We start from the raw sequence: 22,342 nt of genomic DNA on the forward strand, positions 1-22,342 counted from the left end.
TATCAAGCTTCTTGGAAGAGTGCTCCATGAGACTACATTCCCTTGGACTTTCAACATCTCCTAAATCTTCAACCACTTCTTCCTTTTCTTCAATGATTATAGGTTCCTCTAGTTGCTCCAATACAAAATTTGACTCCTCTTTCTCCACCGAATTTTCCAATTTCACCTTCATACTTTGCTCTTCTTTAGACTTTTCACATGTGGTCACGGAAGTACCTTGAGTATTCAAGCATTGGTGGGCTAAAGTGTGCACCACCTTGGTCAAATTGGTCACAAACTCAAGTGTATCCCGCTTCATGGCTTCTTGTCCTTGGAGTAACAAAGTGAGAGGATCGTCTATTGGGGCTTGGGGTGAATAGGAAGGTTCATTATTTTGGAGGGAGGGTTCATGGTGGGAAGATGGTTCTTCTTGGTAAGGGTATGGAGATGGTGAGGGTTGAGGTGGTTCTTGGGAGTAATCTTGATATGGTTGTGGTGATTCTAGAGGTTCTTGCTCGTAATGGCCATAAAAATGTGGTATGGATGATTGGTTATATGACGGATATGGATCATAGGGTGGTGCTTGGTGATGAAAGGCTTGTGAGAATGGTTGAGGTTCATGTTGAGGATGAGATTCATAGGCATATGGTGGTGGTGCTTGGTAGTCACAAGGTGATTCACCATAGCCATTGGATTGACATGCATTAGGATGAGAATTATACCTATAAGTGTCCGGAGGTTGATGCCAATAGGAGTGATCAATTCCTTGAGGCTCCCCCCATCTTGGAGTGTTCCATCCTTGGTACATGTTAGCATTGAAGTTCACATTCCCTACAACACAATTAGAGCCAAACTCATAGCCAAAGTGAGAATTCATTATGGAAAAACAAAATAAAACTAACAAAATCTAGTAAACAAGCAAAAGACAAACTATTTACACTATTCACATATGTACAATAACCAATAACATAACACCATTGCTCATCCCCGGCAACGGCGCCATTTTGATGATTTGGATTTTTGACGGTTTAGAATTTCACAAATGAAATCTCGTTGCAAGTATAGTTTCTAAACCAATCACTAATCCTTTCATACAAAAAGTTGTTTGTCACTAAAACAAACCCCTAAAATTTATAAACCGAAGTATTGGACCTCGGGTCGTTCTCCCTAGGACTTACAATGAAGTGTCTTGTTATTGGTTATGAGTTATTTTGGGGTTTTGGATAAGGAGCATGAAAAGTAAATGGCAATGAAAATAAACTAACAACTATAAAAGCTCTTGGCAAGATATGAGAACTAGAAGTCCTATCCTAGTTATCCTTCTCAATTGTGATGAGAATTGTTCATTGCTACCACTTAGTTAACCCTTACTAATTAAAGGAAAGTTAAGTGGATGAATTGACTTGAGCCACAAGTCCTAGTCAACTTCCAAGGAAAAACTAGCTTTAGTGCACTCCAAACCAATTAGCAATCTCTCCAATTATCAATCAATAAAGGAATTAGATAACTCAAGTGTCACTAATTACTCTACCTAGGCCAAGAGGAACAAAATCTACACTAAAATCCAACCAAGCATTTCATCAAACACTTGGAAGGCATAAAATAAAAGTATAGTCAATCACAACAAGAATGAATTCTAACTACAATTGAATGTAAGAATTAACAACAACAATCAAGGAAATCACAATTATCATGAATTACCTCAAATTGCATTATTAAAAGAAAACCAAGGAATAACAATACATTCAAAACAAAATGAAGAATTACAATTATTAAAGCACACAACTAGAAAGAGGAAGAAGAGAAGGTTAAGAATTGGTAAATGAAAAGTGAATCAAAGCATGAGTTAAACCTAGATCTAAGAAGAGAGATTAACCTAAACCTAATCCTAATCCTAGAGAGAAGAGAGAGCTTCTCTCTCTAGAAACTAACCACAAAGCTAAATTAAACTAATTGGTAACTAACATCTAAAGTGATCAATGATCCTAAGTGATGAATCTCCCCATCCTCCCTTAATCCTTCATCCTTTTATTCCTTTCCTTTAGCAATTTGGCGCCAAAATGGGTTCAGAAAACCTCTCAAAATCACCAGGCACGTGTTGCATTAATGAGGTCATGTGCCATCATCGGCGCGTGCGCGCATGGTACGCGTACGCGTCCCTGGTCGATTCTGCAATGTGCGCGCGAGCGCCTTGTGCGCGTGCGCGTGCATGACTGACTTTGCTTCTTTGACTTTTTTATGCTTCTCTCCACTTGTATGCTTCCTTCCTTGCTTCCTTTGATCCATGCCTAGTTTCAACCTGAGGTTACTAGCAAACACATCAAGGCATCGTATGGAATCAAACAGAAACTAGAATTCACCAAGACAAAGCTTAAAAAGCATGTTTTTACACTTAAGCACAATCATGGAAGAGATAACAAAACCATACTAATTCTTAGGCTAAATGTGACAAAAGGTTATCAAAATGTTCTAAATTCAAGGCAAAACAAACCGTCAAATTGGGGTTTGTCATTGGTTTATTGGGATGGGGGTGCATTGTAATGGGCATCTTGGCAGGTTGAAAATGGTCCTTCTTAGCTTGGAAAAAATTCTTCTTCTTGCTACTTTCTGCTTCTACAATAACTACATCATCCTCCATGTTGTCCACTACACATGGCTATAAAATACAATTCTCAATGTATAGGTTGATCAAATGTTGGTTCCTCCTACAATACTTGCACATTGCAAGCAAATCTACATCTGTCACCAACTTTCTCAACTCGGATGAAATGAGAATTCTAGGAACTTTTCACCAATAGTTTCCAACTTCAATGTATCTCAACTCCTTATAGTAATTCCCTTACAAAGAACACATCAAGCGTGTCTCCTTCAATACCTATCAGCACTTCTTTATTTTCAGGTTCATATATCATCTCTCCATCCTCACATTTATTAAACAATCCACCATGGTGAAACACAAATATCATGGGAGGACCCCATCTACAATAACAAAAATAAAAATACCATTAATAAACAGACTTGCACTACCTATTCTTTATGTGTCACCAACGGTTAAACCCAGTTTGTACCAATCAATCATAAGAAAACGTACCATAAACCCAATATAAACATGCAACAAACTAAAAGAACCATCATTAAAATCAAACACTCCTAACTAAAAATCATCATAGAGCCAGTTAAAGTAAGGCATTCTTACACACTAAAATGATAAACGAATAGTCACACAAATCCTTGGTCACCCAAAATCCTAGCCTAAATCAGAAGAACACACATAGCACGATACTAGGAAGACATCATACCACAGAATAACTCAAAAATCATGAAAAATGTTTCATCCTTACCTCTCACCGTCGCGATGACTTCCTCTACTATCAACATTGCTCTAGGATAAGATCAACTCTGTTTTAATCGTCAACCAATACTAACGAATGTTGATGGAGTGGTTCAAAGCTTGGGTGAAAAGCTTAGGGCATAGCTTGAGGGAGACAATATGTTTTGGAGAGAAACAAAGAGAGATGGTTGTTATGAGAGGGGGAGGGGGGGTTAGGCTTTGCAACATTTGAATCTCTCTTCTGGACACTAAACGATGATGTTTCAAGGCTTGGAGACAATTGAATCAAAACTGCGTCGTTTTGTTTGTGTGCCACGCTGGTGATGCGTGAGCATCTTTAGAACTCCTTATTTTTTCTGAGCCATGAGCAACTAAACCTCCACTATTAAGGTTAGAAGTATGCTGGTGATGCGTGAGCATCTTTAGAACTCCTTATTTTTTTCTGAATCATGAGCAACTAAACCTCCACTATTAAGGTTAGAAGCTCTGTTTATTTTGATGGATTAATGCTACTGTCTTTCTACTCTTAATCAATGCACTGATTTATATTCAAAGATTGATTTCGTTCTTCATCCTAGGAATTAGAGTATATTGGAAGATAACTCTTTTTCTAATTGAATTCTTGTTGAATCTTGCAAAAGTTAAATCACTTGAATAACAGCTTGAAATCAATTCCTCATAAATCTCTAATTACCTGGACTTAACGTGATACGTGACATATAATCATCTTATCTTTGGGTATTTAGGGTTTGTGTGGCTCATTGATGAACCTCAATCTTAGGGTTCACTTTGTGCAGAATTTAAAGGGTTTTATCAACATTCTATCACACTTATCCATATAAAATGCATAGTTTTATGTCTCCTTCCTAATTTTGCTTGACGATTGAAAACATGCTTTTTAGGTCCTAAATGAGCTATATTCTAATCCCCCTCTATTACCATTCGATGCCGTGATCTGTTTGTTGAGTGATTTCAGAGTTTATAGAGGCAAGAATGGTCTAGAAGAGAGGAAGGAAGTATGCATAAGTGGAAGGAGCATGAAAAATGGAGCATTGGAGCACTGGCATCGACGCGCATGCGTAGCCGACGCGCACGCGTGGGAGCTTGGATTTGGGATTGGCGCGCAAACATGGACGCATACGCGTGGCTAGGAAGAATTCTCATCGATACGTACGCATGCTTGACGCGTACGCGTGGATCGCAAAAACCCAGACGACGCGTACGCGTGACCCACGCGTACGCGTGACGCTCGGCACGTGACTTCTTTAATGAAATCATGGCTGACGATTTCAGGGGAGCTCCAGGCCCAGTTTTGAGCTGAATTTTGGAGGGAAAAGACCTTAAGGACCAAGGATTGAAGGGGATTCACACAATTACACACATTTAGATATTTTGGTAGTTTTTTAGAGGTTTCTAGAGAGAGAAACTCTAACTTCTCTCTAGGTTTTGGCTTCCTTAATTCCAATTTCACTTGGATCCTTTGGTTAAATTTGAATTCAATTTCAATTCTACATTGTTTTAGTTTGTAGATCTCACTCTTCTACTCACAATTTAGTGTTCTTGTTACTCTAGCATTGTAGATCTTGGATTTGGATCTTGTTACTTTGATTTCTATTAATGCATTGAGGAATTTCATGTTCATTATTGTCAATTGTTTATTGTTGTTGATTGCTTGTGTTAGATAGCCTGAGTTCCAATTCTCTTCTCAATTTCGCAATGCCTTTCATTCTTGTTCACCAATTATTTGAGAAAATGTCAACTACAGCTATGGAGTATATTTTCATACTCTTGGCTTAGGGGTTGGATAATTAGAGACACTTGAATTGTCAAAGCCTTTGTTGATTGATAATTGGAAATTGCTAATTGATTTGAATGACACTAACTCTAGTCTTTCCTTAGGATTTGAATAGAACTTGTGGACTCAAATTGATTATCTCAACTTGACTTTCCTTCATAGTTAGAGGTTAACTAAGTGGAGCAATAACCAATTCTTGTCACAATTGTGGGAAGCAATGAGGATAGAAATTCCAATTCCCAACCCTAGCCAAGGCTTTTACATTGATTGATTGTCATTCACATTTGTTTAGTTCAATTTCTTGTGTCCCTTAGCCTACTTGTTACTTGTTCATTGCTTTTATGCAAGTTTGTTTACATTTCTCGTATTCAACCTCAAACACCAAGAGAACTCCTAACCAATGATGTGCATCTTAGGGCAACTCCTAGGGAGAACGACTCGAGACTAATACTCTCGGTTATTAATTTTGAATTGTGGACACACATTTTCTATGTTTGATGCGTTATAGCTTATTAGTTTAGACTATACTCACGACATAATCCTATTGGAAAATTCTATACCGACAAAATATAGCTCATCACTGATAAACTAGAATTAGACTTAATCCTCTAATTTAAATTAAGTGACCAAAGAATTGACAATTGATTAGGTTAGAAGAGATTAAATTACTAAGGAATTAGGGTTTAATCAATTAAAGTTTGCCATGAAGTGAATCTTTGCATGATTAAAGTGGTTGATAAGAATTATTAATCCGGAAATTTAATCATCTCTGAAGTTTTAACTATTAATTCTCGTGGGATCGATACTCACTCACCTGAGTTATTATTTGGTACGACCCGTTGCAATTGCCGATTAGTTTATGCTGGCAATTAATAGGATACATCAGCGAACATTAGCCACCTCAGCGAAGGAGATGACGGAATGACAAGTTGGTTATTTTTCGGGGACGAATTTGATTAATTTTATCTTTTAGGGACGAATTTGATTAATTTATCTTTTCAAGACGAAAATGAAAATCGAAGTATCTTTTAAAAACGATTTTGACTATTAACTCTATAGACAATTTAATCCATGGCAGTTTGTAATATACAGCTTATCGTTTCAACATTTCTTAAGGACTATATATAGTATATATACGAGGGGAAGGAGGGGGTAGTTTCACGTTTAAGGACTGTATCTTAAAAACCTTGGAACATCTATACAATTTTAGGTAATTTTTGCACTCTAGTACCTTGTTCACCAAGTTCCAAGCTCAGCACTAGCAGGTATACCCACCAAAATATTACTAAGACTTAATATTACTCTTAATAAGACTTAGAATTTAATATTTACTCTTGTGTTGGAATATGTTTTAAACTATCGACCTAATAGAACTTTCGATGTTACGGTTCAATCTGAATACGGATCGAATATTTCATCATGACCTAAGATACCATATCATATTCAAAATTACACTTTATCTTATTTGATCTTCTCAACATCTGGGAGTATATTGGGAGTATATATATATATATATATATATATATGGTGAATTCTACCCAACCCCCTCTAAAATAACATGTAAGTTACCCTTCATGATGTGTCACATTTTAATTGGTCATTACTTAACTATAGTTGGGTTATTTTGTAATTTATTATTTGAGATGGGTAATTATATAATTTCTTAAAATATTAAAATTCTACCCCATTAATTGAAGCACGTTCTCACGCAATCTCTTTCTACACTGCATCATTTCTTAACGGGTCGTTGAATTTCCAGCTCGTAACTTCTCTGTTCTTCCCACTATAGCCAACGCGGACTTCATTGCTATCTCTTGTCCTCTCACTCAATCCCCCTTCTTTTTTTTTTTGGCCATGAATCACTCTTTACCAACATCAACATCATTAATGGTTAGTTCAGTTATTAAATTTTTTCATTAAAAAAATATATATTTATTTAATTACAAGATGGAATATATATTCATATTTAAAATATAATATAATAAAATAAATCTATTTAAAATACTTAAAAGTATAATTAAAATCATGAATATATAAATATAATAATAAAATTTGTACTCTAAACAAGTAAACATATTTTTTATCATACATAAATTATTTAAAAAATAAATATATTATTAAAATTAATAATACAAATTTAAAATAATAAAATCCAATTTTTTACTGTATTTGTTATAATATTTTATTCTTTTAATTTACAATTTATTAGTACTTTATTATTTAATTAATGATTAAACAAATTATTTTTATAAAAAATTATGTTTTGTATTATCTTATAGAAGAGACCAATATAGTAGTTTAAAAAATAAAGTAAAAATGAAATTTTAAATAAAAAATATTTAATATTAAAATTTTTAAATATAAAAATAATTTGTATAAATATTTAAAAGATAAATATAAAATATATGCATAAAATAAATAAAACAGATAAAATAGAAGTACTCATGAGAAATAAATAATTATTTTTATCTTCTTTATTTATTTTAAACATGTATTTTATATTTATATCCTGAATATCTATATAATTTGCTTTTGTATTTAAAAATTTTAATATTAACTATTTTTTATTTAAAATATCATTTTTACATTAATTTTTAAATTGGTATATTGGTCTCTTCTTTAAGATTATACAAAAAAATATTTCTCATGAAAATAATTTGTTTAATCATTAATTAAATAATAAAATATTAATAAATTAAAAATTAAAAGAATAAAAATACTATAAAAATTACTTGTAAGAAAGTTGAATTTTATCATTTTAAATTTGTTTTATTAATTTTAACAATTTATATTTTTTTTTAAATAATTTATGTATGATAAAAGATATGTTTACTTGTTTAGAGTACAAATTTTATTATTATATTTGTATATTCCTGATTTTAATTATACTTTTAAGTACTCTTAATAGATTTATTTTATTATATTATATTATATTTTACATATGAATATATATTCCATATATTATTTTTAATGAAAAAAATTTAATAACCAAACTAACCATTAATTATATTGGTAAGGAATGATCCATGGTAAAAAAAAAAAAGAGATTGAGTGAGAGGACATGAGATAGCAATGAAGTTGGTGCTGACTATACTGGAAGTCGGTGCTGACTATACTGGGAAGAACGAAGAAGTTAGAAGCCATGAAAATTTAACAACTCGTTAAAGAATGATGCACTGTAGAAAGAGATTGCGTGAGAACGTGCTTCAATTAATGGGGTAGAATTTTAATATTTTAAGAAATTATACAATTACCCATCTCAAATAATAAATTACAAAATAACCCAACTATAGTTAAGTAATGACCAATTAAAATGTGACACATCATGAAGAGTAACTTACATGTTATTTTAGAGGGGGTTGGGTAGAATTCACCTATATATATATATATATATATATATATATATATATATATATATATATATATATATATATATATATATATCTTTTCACTTGTAACCTCTGACGGGGCAATAAATAGAAGGGCTTAGTAACTCTCTTAAATATGATTGATTTCATAGACACAATCTTAAATCTCTCATCTTAAGCTTTTCTCATCTATCAGAGTCCTTGCAAGTAGACACCTTTCAATATTTTTGGAGCGTAGAAGTCTTGCACCCTGATCTTGAATCATCTCGTTGGATTCCCAACTGATTTTCTATTACATTCAAGTATTATATCTGATTGACATTATCTGTGGAGATTAAAAAAGTACATCTAAGAATGTGATAAAAAATTCGTGAAGGAGAAACGCTACTAATAACTTAGAAGCTCGACATTCCGAGACGAAAGGTCAACTAAAGAGCATTCATGAAAATTTACTTTTAATATATTTATAAGTAGATTTTAAAATATTAATAAGTAGATAAATAGATAGATAGATAAATATGAAGAATTTGAATTAGAAGAATTAAACTATCTTATTGGAATCTGTTTCGCTTGATTTTGGTTTATTTTTAATATAAGAGGTTGATCAAGTTTGTATCCAAGATTTTAAATAAGAGAATAGATACCTGATGTTTGAATTCTTTGATGGTCTAGAATTTCTCAAATAAATTTTTGTTGCAAGTATAGTTCTAAATCAACAAAGAATTCTCACATGTAAAAATATTGGTTGTCACAAGTACAAACCTCAATAAGAATTAACCGAAGTATTTAGACTCCGGGTCGTCTCACAAAAAATTACAATGAAGTGGTCAATTATTGACTATGAAAGAACAAGGGGTTTGATTGATAAGAGGGCAAGAATTTAAACGACAAGAAAAGTAAATCAAGCAAGTGACTAAAGAAAGTAAGTAATAAAGAGAGAGACATTCATGACAAGGGTTGAGAATATAGGCTTTCTATCCTAGCCACTAATAACAATAATTAACAAGAATTTATCTTATCTCGTCATCTCCAATATTGGAAGAAGGTGTAAGTTATCTATCATGAGAGAAAGTCAAACAAGACTAGTTAATCTCAATCCAAAAATCCTAATAAACTTACTAATGGAATTAGCAAGAGATTAGAGTCAATGAAAATCATATCAACTAACAACTCTAGATCACCAACATGAGTTGGGTATTCATGATTCAAGATTACCTAATTACTCTTCCCAAGCCAAGAATGCTCAAAAATCTACTCTAACATCCAACCAAGTATTTTGTCAAACACTTGGAAGGCATAAATGGAAAGTGTAGTAAAAGTGCAAGGAATATAAATCTACCAACTACCAATTGCAAGAAAAGTAAAATTCACAACTCAAATCAATAATAAAAGAACATCAAACATCAATTGTATTAATAGAAAATTCAAATCCAACAAGTGTTCATCAATCCTAAACAAAGAGGCATGAAAAGAAAAATTAACAAGAGGGAACAAGAGAATTACACTACTAGAGCATGAAAATGTAGAAGAAACAAGATGCAAACAAGGAATTAAACATGAATCTAAGATGTAACTAACCCTAGGAACCCTAATTCTAGAGAGAAGAGAAGATGGATCTTCTCTCTCTAGAAACTAAGCTACATGATGCAAAAACTCCAAAAAATTGCTCCTCCCTTGTCCAAGCTTGAATTCTGCATGAAATAGCATCAGAAATGAGTTGGATTGGGCCCAAAATGCTCCAGAAATCGCTGGCCACGAGTTGCTTTTAATGAGTCACGTGTAGCAACCCACGCGTACGCGTGCGTGTCCCTCAATATCAGACAACTATGGCAAATTTTATATCATTTTGAAACCCCGGATGTTAGCTTTCCAACGCAACTAGAACCTCCTCATTTGGACCTCTGTAGCTCATGTTATGATCGATTGAGTGCGAAGAGGTCAGGGCTGATAGTTTTGCAGTTCCTTCATTTCTTCATGAGTTCTCCCACTTTGCCTGCTTTTCCTTCATTCCTTTAATCGAATCTTTGCCTTCTAAACTTGAAATCACTTAACAAATATATCAAGGTATCGAATGAAATTAAGGTGAATCAAAATCACTAATTTAAGGGCCTAAAAAGCATATTTTTACACTTAAGCACAAAATTAGGGAGAATTATAAAACCACGCTATTTCATTGAATAAATGTGGGAAAATGTGATAAAATCCCCTAAATTAAGCACAAGATAAACCACAAAATTGAGGTTTATCAATACCACTTCTTTTAAAGAAGTGAGTTTGATCCGGAATTTATTAATTATAGTTAGGAATGTCAACGAGGCAGGGCGGGGGCGGGGATGTCTCCCTGCTCTCCATTCCCGCCCTCAGATTTGCTTCCCATCCCGTCTCCATTCCCTGCCATAGGAGAATATTGCTCTCTATCCCTATTCTCCACGGGACCCCATTCCCTGCGGGGACCCCATTCCCCATCTATCTGATAGTTCTAACTAATTATTAATTTCCATATGATTAGAGCTGTAAGTATCCATCATATACAAAAACAGCAATATTTTATACAAAAAGTCTAAATGACACGATGGTGACTTCTTTCAAAATAACGCAATGAGGGGGACGCAATGACGAGCCAAAGGACAAAGCAGTGGACGAGGTGGGAGAGGTGACAATAGAAAAGAGAATGAACATGACGACAGAGTTACTAAAAGGAACGCCGTAAATAGAAAGTACGACGCGGTAAGAATGATGGCACGGTGAGGTGTGACGATACAGGATGGCACAGACGGATCCCCATTTAGGACAGTTCCTATAGGGATCCCCGCATTTCGGAAAGTTTTTACCATCCCTAATTGTAGTATTAAAATTAGCTTTACAAACAATAAAGTTATGTAAATACGAATGAATCAGAACTTTATATTAAAAAAACTTAAAGAATGCCATCTATTCTTAAATAAAAATGTAAATAAATGAATAAAGTTAGACAAAGACTAGTAAGCAAAGAAGGAAACTGAAAATAAGATAAAATTAAAGATAAACAAATGAGAAAAAAGGTAATATTTGAAAAAAAAAATAAATTAACTTCTAACATTCATATGCACTAACATTCCATAATTTTTTTTGTATCAATGTGACGAAAATTTACAAAGATTTGATGTAATTTGAAGTGTTGAATGAAAGTCCTTTTGAAATTTTTTTATTCTCTTTTTTATAGAGAAAAAAATTTGTACTACAAATGAGTAGTTATTGGTCTCTGACCACGATCTTATTTTATTTATTCTCCAAACTTAACTACCCATGTTTTTACTATATCTTGATAGTCAAGTAATAGTCCCCATATTCATATCTATTTAAGGGTTACATCTATTTTCCACGTGTTATTTGTATTTTTCTAATTCGACCTGAAAAATTTTAGCTAATTCTTGTCGATTAATACATCTTTGTGTTGTTAACAATTATGTTGCGTCGAACTTTTGTACTAAAAACACAATAAAATTATAAATAGCATTTATAAAATTTATCACAGCAAAAAACTCTACCAAAATTTCACATGGTATAAAAACTTTATAATAAAAAAATTTAATATTTAATTTTTATTGACTTTTAAAAGAAAAAAGATTGCAACATAAGCAAGTAAAAAGAAAAAAATTTATGTAAACCGAAAAAAATTTGTGTGAGAAATATATTAGATATATAATTATTATTTATATATTTTTGTTTATTAGATTAAGTTTTTGGAATAAATAATTTGATGGTAATAGAAAGAAATTGGTAATGCTACAACAGATACAAAATTAAAATGTAAATATAAAAAAGATTCACATCACCATAATTACAATATTTGAAATTACGATAATGATAACTGTGATTGTATGCACACGCGATTTAAAACTCAAATGGCTTCTAAGAATTATGTATGAGCCAAGGCATTTACAAGATTTTAGTTGTGTCGCATATAATTGCAGATAAAGTACCAATCACATCGTGTTTCTGTTTCAGCTTGCGATCACATGCAGAGATGTATCTCAAGATGCCACTTTCGAACATTTTAATTCTAATATTTTATGTGACATTTAGTTAATTTACCATTTTGTTTTGTTGCTGTTGCATGCACTAATCGCTATTCTAATATCGAAAACTTATTTTTCAAGATTATATATATATAACTTATCTCTTTTTACATGTCTAATAATTATGGGATAAAATTGGTTGATTTATTATGATTAATACTTTGCAATAATTATTTATTTATGTTTCTTTTGTTGAATTAGTCTTTAATTTTGTTCGTAGTGATCTTTTACTAAAAAAATTATTTTCTATTAATAAATATTATAAAGACTGCATAAGAAATTTATATACTAATAACTCAACAATAAAATATAATATTTATTATTGAGTTAGATGAATATGTTGATTGATGAATGTAAAGAAAATATATATAAAAATAGTTCATCAAAATTACAATATGATATTTAAGAATTATTGTAAACTTTTTCAAAAAATAAATTCTATAAGTTTTAAATCAAATATAAAAAATATTAAAAAAATATCAGAATTTATTATTTTTAGTAATTACTTAACTATTAATTTAATTTTTTTAATATACTAATTCAATAATATACTTTATCTCATATTTTAAAATATTGATAACTAACTAATAATAAAAAATAATAAATTTTAATGGTGATATCTAACATTTTTCGTCAAATATCAATAAACTATTACCCAGGTATTGGGTATATTACAAGTCTACAAGAAGCGGAAATCTCATTGTACTTCACCATTTCAGTAATAATACTTTTATTCTATCAATTTCTCTAGTTAGTTTTACTGAATGTTTAATTAAATTTTTATATATATTTTTTTTAATTTGAGATCGTCGTAGCATATCAAATTTTATAATTAAATTTTTACCGTGATAAAAATGTTAAAATTAGTTAATGAAATATTTTGTTAAATAAAACGAATATGTCTAACACTTGACTGAATATTTTGTATAGTTCAATAGAATATTCTATTTATTTTAGAGAAAATTTCATTCCCTCTACGAGATGTTAAAATGACACTCCTCTTCCCTCTATTTTATAAATTTACATTCTCCTCCATTCTAACTTTTAAAAAACCTTCTCTTTAATTTATTTTAAATTTTTTGTGTTAACTAATATTAACTTTATCTATTTTTTAAAAAAAATAAATTATTTTTTGAAAAAATACCCATTAGCAAAAATTTTATTTTTTATCATTAAATTTTACTTATCAAAATATATAGCCTTTAATAAACTATTTTTTTATTGATTAAATTGTATTTTTAGCAAAATATTTTTTAAAAAATTAATAATTAAATTATTTTTTTCTAAGATACCTATCCTTCAATAATTTTTTAATTATTAAATTGTGATTTTATCATAATTTTTGTTAACAATTATTTTTATATTTTATTATTAATTTTTTAATATTAATATATATTATTTTAACATTAAATAAAAAATCTTACACTGTTAATATGTATAACAATTAATATATATTGATATTGAAAAATAATCTTACTATAATTTTTTATTTAATATTAAAATAATATATAAAGATATCGAAAAATTAATAGTAAAATATAAAAAAATTGTTAAAAAAAATTTGGTAAAATTATAATTTAATAATTAAAAAATTATTGAAGGGTATTTTAAAAAAATAAAATTTAATCAATAAAAGAATAATTTATTAAAGGGTATTTTGGTAAGCAAAATTTAACGATAAAAACTAAAATTTTTGTTAATGGGTATTTTTTTTAAAAATAATTTATTTTTCTTAAAAAATGGATAAAGTTAACATTAGTTAACACAAAAAGTTTAAAATGGATTAAAGAAGAGGTTTTTTACAAGTTAGAAGGGAGGAAAATGTACATTTATAAAATAGAGGGGAGGAGAGTGTCATTTTAGCATCTCACAGGGGAGGGAAGTGAAATTTTCTCTTTATTTTAATATTTTTATTATGATAGGGACTTAGTTACAAAATCTGATATAGTATAAGAACTCAATTGAAAAGAAAAAAAAAAAGTATAGAGATCTAATTAAAAATTTGGTGAAACTATAAGGGCGAAGTAATTAGTGGTGAACTCGAATCGGATCGGATATTGCCAAAATTCCTATCCAACCTGCACTAAAATTATCAGATTGGATCGGCTCCAATATATCCGCAGTTTTTTTTAGCTTGGATCCGATCCGATCTGCACATTTGCCGATCGGATTAGATATATCTGCAAAATATAAAAATATTTTTAAAAGCTTATTTTTATTAAAAAAATATCAATAAAATCTCTTTTTTCTATTCTTTTAAATATGTTTATTCTTAAAATAATATTAAATATATTTTTTTAAAATAATAAAAATAAAATAATACAGCATATATAATAATTATTAGTTGAAATAAATTATAGAAAGAATATTTACTTATTTATTTATTTTTGCGAATCCGTAGATATATGCGAATCGACAGATAAGATCTATATTCGCAATTTTCGAATAAAATTCAGATAAACACTATCAATATACGGATCAGATCCAATCCATGAACACCTTTAAAAAGTAATTAAACCTTTTATATATCATGTTATAAAGCTAAGTAATAAGTGAGATGTTGATGTAGATAAGTAAATTATAATAAATTAAATAATTTCATCTAATAATCATTAGAGATATAAAAAAGAGTAATTTATTTTTTATTTTGAGAGAGGGTTGGTATATAAAGTAATATTACACATTTTAAATCTTTTTATGAATTAAGTTTAACTAAGTTAAACAACAAAATTTGAAATAATGCTAATCATAATTGATTTTGGTTATGTTTGTTAGATCAACTTAATTGGATTTAATTAACCAAAAAATTTAAATGTATAGTATTATTCTAGTATATATATATAACATGAAAACATTATTATGCTATCTTGCAAGGCCTAGGAAGTAGAGATATAGAACATGGATGGAACACATACCAAACACTTGAATCAAACACAACACAACATTTTAAAAAAATTGTATCGTAGCATCTGTATGCTTATGGTGTATTATTTGTATCCGTGCGTGTCAATTTGCACACCTCATCACAGCTAGAGTATCGTTCAGATTTCTTAGAACCAATTACACGATTTTAAAATTTCAGGTTTGAATAATGTAACCTAGCTCCAATTATTATTTTGGTATTTGTTTCAATATATTTAAAAATTATTTTTTAAAATAGCCACTTGAGAATAATATATTCTTACATTTTGTTTTAAGTTCGACAAAAAGATTAAAAATAGAGACCAGCAAAATTTTTACAGAAACAAAAATTGGTCCCGCTAATAAATAGAGATAGAAATAGAAATAAAGATATTGGTTTTATGAGTCTTTTTACATGGCAATGTGGCGTTTGTCAACATAGGATATGAATGGTTATTGTGACCTCTCTACTCCCTAGCCTTTCTTTCATGCCTTAACTTTACCGTGCATCATGGTTATTCTTCTTGTGTCTGCATTTTCACATTCCACCACTTGCATCATTTCAAAGATTATATTCCTTTCTACATAAATCTCTATATATGCGCCTTTCCATTCTTTAATTAATGCTTGAAATGCCCTCTTGCTTTTATATGTAAAAAGTTGCATGTACTTGAGAGACACAGTGCTATCCTTGTAAGCTTCTTTTGCGTCGATGGGAGACCGTAGTTGTTGAAATTTACGTCTATTGGCATCTTTTTAATTATTCATATTCTTGGCGTTTTGTATGCCAACGCTTGGATTTTAGTACCAAGATGCTTTAACCCATCAAGTCAAAATGTTTAACATCTTACATACACTCTACTTTCCTATTACCATACTTTTCATTTCATCTTTTAATATCTACTTCATTTCAAAAACTCATTGCCAATCTCTCTCTCTCTCTCTCTCTCTCTCTCTCTCTCTCTCTCTCTCTCTCTCTCTCTCTCTCTCTCTCTCTCTCTCTCTCTCTCTCTCTCTCTCTCTCTCTCTCTCTCTCTCTCTCTCTGAGTGAGGTCGGCTACATGAATCAAATAACGCTATTGTACTCTATCATGTATCATGTTAACAGAGAGACCGTTTACATGTAGATCTCGTTTGACCACTTCATGGATGGTCTTCTTAGGTCTTCCTCTGCCTTTCGCCCCTTGTCCATCTTCCATCTCATCCACGCTCCTAACTGGATGTTCTATCGGTCTTCTTCTCACATATCAAAACCACCTGAGACGCGATTCAACCATTTTTTCCACAATGGGTGCTACTCCAACTCTCTCCCTTATATCTTCGTTCCTTATTTTATCCAATCGCGTATGACCACTCATCCATCTCAACATCTTCATCTCTGCCACACTCAACTTATGCTCGTGCTCCCCTTTAGCCGCCCAACACTTCGTACCATAAAGCATAGCTGATCTTATAGCGGTGCAATAGAATTTACCTTTAAGTTTTAAAGGCACTTTTTTGTCGCATATAAAACCAGATGCACTCTGCCATTTTGACCAACCTGCTTGGATCCTATGATTTACATCATATTCAATCTCTCCATTATCTTGTATGATGCACCCAAAATACTTAAAACTTTTAACTTTTCGTAGGATGTTTTCTCCAATCTTTACCTCTATATTAAGGTTTTCCCTTCTCAAACTGAACTTACATTCCATATATTCCGTCTTACTATGGCTTATGCGCAGACCATACACTTCTAGAGCTTCTCTCAATAACTCCAACTTCTTATTTAGGTCTTCCCTTGACTTTCTCATAAGGACGATATCATCGGAAAAAAGCATGCATCATGGCACAGGCTCTTGGATGTGCTCTGTGAATACTTCCAAGACTAACGTGAAAATGTATGGACTTAAGGATGATCCCTGGTGTAATCCTATACTAATAGGAAATTCTTCTGTCACACCACCTTGAGTCTTCATACTAGTTGTGGCCCAATCATACATGTTTTTAATTGCACGAATATATGCGATCCTTACTCTCCTCTTTTCTAAAACCTTCCATAAGACCTCCCTTGGTACTCTATCATACGCTTTTTCCAAATCAATAAACACCATATGTAGATCCCTTTTATTACTATGATACCTCTCCATCACCCTTCTTAATAGGTATATCGCTTCAATGGTAGATCTGCTTGGCATAAATCCAAATTGGTTCTCTGTTACTTGTATCTCTTTTCTCAACCTCCGTTCTATCACCCTTTCCCATAACTTCATGGTGTGACTCATAAGCTTGATCCCTCTATAGTTTTCGCAACTTTGTATATCCCCCTTATTCTTGTAGATAAGTACCAAGGTGCTCTTTCTCCACTCATCAGACATCTTCTTTGACCTTAAAATCTTATTAAAAAGCTTGGTTAACCAGTTGATGCCTTTTTCTCCAAGACCCTTCCAAACCTCAATCGGAATATTATCAGGTCCTACTGCCCTGCCATTTTTCATTTGCTTTAGAGCCTCTTTTACCTCGAAATCTCGAATCATTCGATAGTAGTCAAAGTTTTGATCTTCTTCCCTTGTGCATAACCGACCAAGGCTCATAAGAGTCTTTTGTCTCTCATTAAATAACTCGTAGAAGTAGCTCTTCCACCTTTCATTAATCTTCTCCTCTTGAGCCAACACCTCTCCATCCTTATCATTTATACACTTAACCTGATCCAAATCTCTCGTTCTTCTTTCACGGCTCTTTGCGATTCTATATATACCTTTTCTCCTTCTTTCGTACCCAAAGACTAGTAGAGACCCGCTCTTGTTCTTGCTTCACTTACAGCCACTTTTGTCTCTTTCTTAGCCGCCTTATATTTTTTCCAGTTATCTGCGTTGCGGCATAAAGACCACTCTTTAAAGCACTCCATTTTTATCTTTATCTTTTCTTGTACACTCGCATTCCACCATCAGGACTCCTTGTCTCTTGGTCCTATTCCTTTAGATTCACCAAAGCTTTCTTTTGCTGTTCTTCTAATAACTTCTGCCATCTCCCTCCACATCTCTTTCGCGCTTCCATTCTCATCCCACTTTGCCTCCTTTCCTACCCGTCTTAGGAAACTTCTTTGTTCCTCACCTTTCATCCGCCACCACTTCGTCCTTGGGTTCTTCGTATGATGTCTTTTCCTCAACTTTTGCTCAATGCGAAAATCCATGATGAGCACCCTATGTTGTATTGTCAAACTCTCTCCTGAGATAATTTTACAATTAATGCAAAATTTCCGGTCGACTCTCCTCAACAAGAAGAAATCGATTTGAGAGCTTGTCATGCCACTCTTATAGGTTATAAGATGTTCGTCTCTCTTTTTAAAACATGTATTTGCGATGAGAAGATCAAAGGTTGAGAAAAAGTCCAAAATAGTTTTATCCTCGGCATTGATCACCCCGAAACCATGACCTCTATGAATACTCCCATATGCAGTCACTTCTCTCCCAACATGGCCATTTAAATCTCCTCCTAAGAAAATTTTATCTCCCAAAGGTATGTCTTGAACCAAACTCTCTATATCTTCCCAAAACCTTATCTTGTGTTGTTCGTCCGAACCCACTTGCGGTGCATAGGCGCTAATCACATGGAAAGCACCTCCCTCCACTACAAGTTTGATAGAGATGATCCAATCTCCCACCCTCTTGACATCCACTACGTCCTTCTTCCACTGCTTATCCACAATTATTCCAACCCCATTCTTATTCTTCACTTTTTCTGTATACCAAAGTTTGAAACCAGAAGTATCCAACTCCCTAGCCTTCGCACCAACCCACTTTGTTTCTTGTAGGCACATAATGTTAATCTTCTTCCTTGTCATGGTGTCCACCACCTCCATGGACTTTCCTGTTAGAGTGTCTATGTTCCATGTCCCAAATCTCAACTTTCTGTCGCTCCGACCTTTACCTTTTACTTTGTGAACTAGCTTATTTACCCTCGTCCGTTCACGAAAACGCGAGAACCCTTATTCATTTAACACTACATCCGGGCATCGATGCAGCGGCTCTTGCTCATTTGACACCGTACTCGAGCCATACAGCGCGTTGCTTCCGGGCAACGACCTAGCTTTAGCGAAATAATGCCTTTGATTCATGTCATGGAGATTCGACTATATTTTTATGTTGATTGTCAAAGACCTAACACAACCCTCCTCCTTTATCCGGGTTTGAGACCGTATATATATATATATATATATATATATATATATATATATATATATATATATATATATATCAATCAGTACTAGCCTTCGTTCATTGCCCTGGGACTTTTGCTTTAACAATTATCAGAATTCAGAACAGGCCATTTTTACTTGTTAATTTGACATGCTCAAATTAGGGGGGTGGTTTAGTGTTTTGACTTTTTTTATAGGGTAATGCTAGGGAGACAAAAAAAAAAATAACCAAAATTTATTTTATTTAATATTTATTAATTATCACAATAATTAATGAATGTTAAATAAGATAAGTTATGACTGTTTTTGGCTGATTTTCTTTGATTACCAAACATTTTCGTTTCATATGGAATAATATTATTTAAATTTAGTCATTATTATATTGTGAAAGAATGATATTCAATCCAAAATGATAATGACGACTATATTTAAAAGATTATTTTTATAATATTTTATTTAAACTAAAAATTAGCCACGAAATTAGTTATTATATATTTGTAGAGGTATACAAGATTCTGATCTAAAAATAAATATTTTACCAAATTTAAATTTATCAGTTTTATTTAATGTCATTTTTGGGTCGAATTTAAATTTTATCTCAAGTTAATTCAATTTGGTCTAAAAATCATATTATATAATAACTAAAACATATATTTTATAATAAAATTAATAATAAAATATTATAGTTTATATTTAATTAATGATTTTTATATTACAAAATACCATTTTATCTTTAAAATAGTTTATTTTAATATAAATATATAATATTTAATAAATTTAACTTTTAAAAGTTATATTTTATTAATTTGTTGTATAAAATTTACAAAATTATATATACTAATGGTTTAGGTCTAACAAAACTCGGTCCAACTTAACCATGCACACCTCTTTATGTTTGTGTATATTTATATATATTAATTTATATATTTTTTAATTAAATAATAATAAAGACTCACATGCATGTGAAATTATAGTTGAGGGAATTGTTAGATAGTAATTTATTTAAATTTATTAAATTATTTAATAATTTTTAAATATTAATTTTATATTTAAACAATTATATGTAAATTTTTATTTTAAATAATTAGTTGTTAGAATAATCAAATATATTATAGTAGAATAATTAAATCTGCAGTATATAAGTAGTTAAACTTTTTACAGTAATATAATAATAAACTTTTATGAAAAAATAAATACATATTTTATATACAATAGATGATTGATGATTAATTTTTTTATATCTCAGATTAGAATCTTACTAACAAATATTCTAAAAATGCTTTATAAAAACAATAAAAGAAAAGTTTTTAATAGAAGGATAAGATTTTTTAATTTTTAGTCCATTAAGTATATTAGAAGTTTCAAAGATATTCTATTTTTTACTCTTACTAGTGTATGACCCGTGCTCACCACGAAAAAATTTATAAAAATAAAAAAATTATATGCTTTGATATTTAAAATAGAAGTACAAAATAATTATTATTTTAAAAAATTTATAAAATTATTATTAAAATCAAAATTTAACTTAAAAAAATAAGTAATAATTATTTTATATTTTTAAGGTAAAATAATTATACACTGATACAGAATTTAAAATAAAATTAAAATATTTACATTAGAATACTATTTTTTCAAAGACTTCTCTATAAACAACATTGATGGTTGAATTTGCAGATATTCCTACATGATTCATAAGTAAAATTTTTAAACATCTCTTACTCTTAACTCTTGAAAGTGCCACATATAGTTGGTCATGTGTAAAAACTGGTTTGGGCAAGCACAATCTAACATGAGATAAAGTTTGTCTCTGAAACTTGTTAATTGTCATGGCAAACGATACTATTATAAGAAACTGTCTTCGTTAGAATCTAACTGGGACGGTTTCATTTGTTGGTACCATATTCATTCTTGGAATCAGAGCAATATGACCAACATTGTTACCCATTAAGACTTCACATTCTATGACATGATTTCCAAACTTTCTCTTGGATTTCGTATCCAAATAGACGCCAGACCGCCTCACATGCTGAAATGTACCTACAATCGTAGTAATTCCTAATTTCATCAACAACTTGTGTAGCTTCTGACGGATCACCAGCATTGTATAGAGTAGCTGTTACGCGGTCATTACCCTTATGTACATACTTAAATAGATACTTAATAGAACTTGTTTGGCATGTGTATTCCACATTTATGTGGCACCCGAACTTGAGCAACAATTCTGGATTATACGAAACAATGAACTTATTGTCTAGTACACATTCCCTTTTTTTCACTGTTCGACCGTTATCAGTACGCCTATATTTGAAAAATTCGGCCTCATCAATGAGTGTTCGCTGTCTAAACTCTTTAGCATAGAACTTTGAACATGAACCATTCTTCATGCAAGGTGAATTCTTGTTGTACGGACCACATGGACCATTTACCATGTAATTTTGAATAGCTCCATGTAGATTTGGCCTTTCATTTTCATCAAGAATCTCAACTGTTATAGATTTGGCCTTTCATTTTCACATCAATTCTAGAGAGGAGGGGAGAGAAGTGTGGGAGTGGGAATGGATTACGGGCTTAAGCCATTGGGGATTCAGTTTTTTTTTAAGTCAAAACGGCACCGTTTGGAGAAGTTATTAACAAACCGAAAACCTTTTAAAAAAACCGACCAGTTCTAACGGTTCACCGATTAATCACATATACGACCGATTTTGTAATGAGTTTTTTTGTCAGACGATT

General features: G+C 31.3%; 1 protein-coding gene across 1 annotated transcript; it reads right to left on the minus strand.

Annotated features, from left to right (window-relative positions):
- Nucleotides 1-21,564: 21,564 nt before the first annotated feature.
- On the minus strand, nt 21,565-22,041 carry LOC140180256 (uncharacterized). Its single transcript, XM_072220710.1, has one exon. The coding sequence runs from the start codon at nt 22,039-22,041 to the stop codon at nt 21,565-21,567; it is 477 nt and encodes a 158-aa protein (XP_072076811.1).
- Between the last annotated feature and the right edge of the window lie 301 nt (nt 22,042-22,342).

This window comes from Arachis hypogaea, chromosome 16 (assembly GCF_003086295.3).
Source record: "Arachis hypogaea cultivar Tifrunner chromosome 16, arahy.Tifrunner.gnm2.J5K5, whole genome shotgun sequence".
Classification (NCBI taxonomy): Eukaryota; Viridiplantae; Streptophyta; class Magnoliopsida; order Fabales; family Fabaceae; genus Arachis; species Arachis hypogaea.

Excerpts from the sequence above, each read along its gene's own strand:
- LOC140180256 (XM_072220710.1), bottom strand. The coding sequence starts at position 22,041 with ATGGTAAATGGTCCATGTGGTCCGTACAACAAGAATTCACCTTGCATG.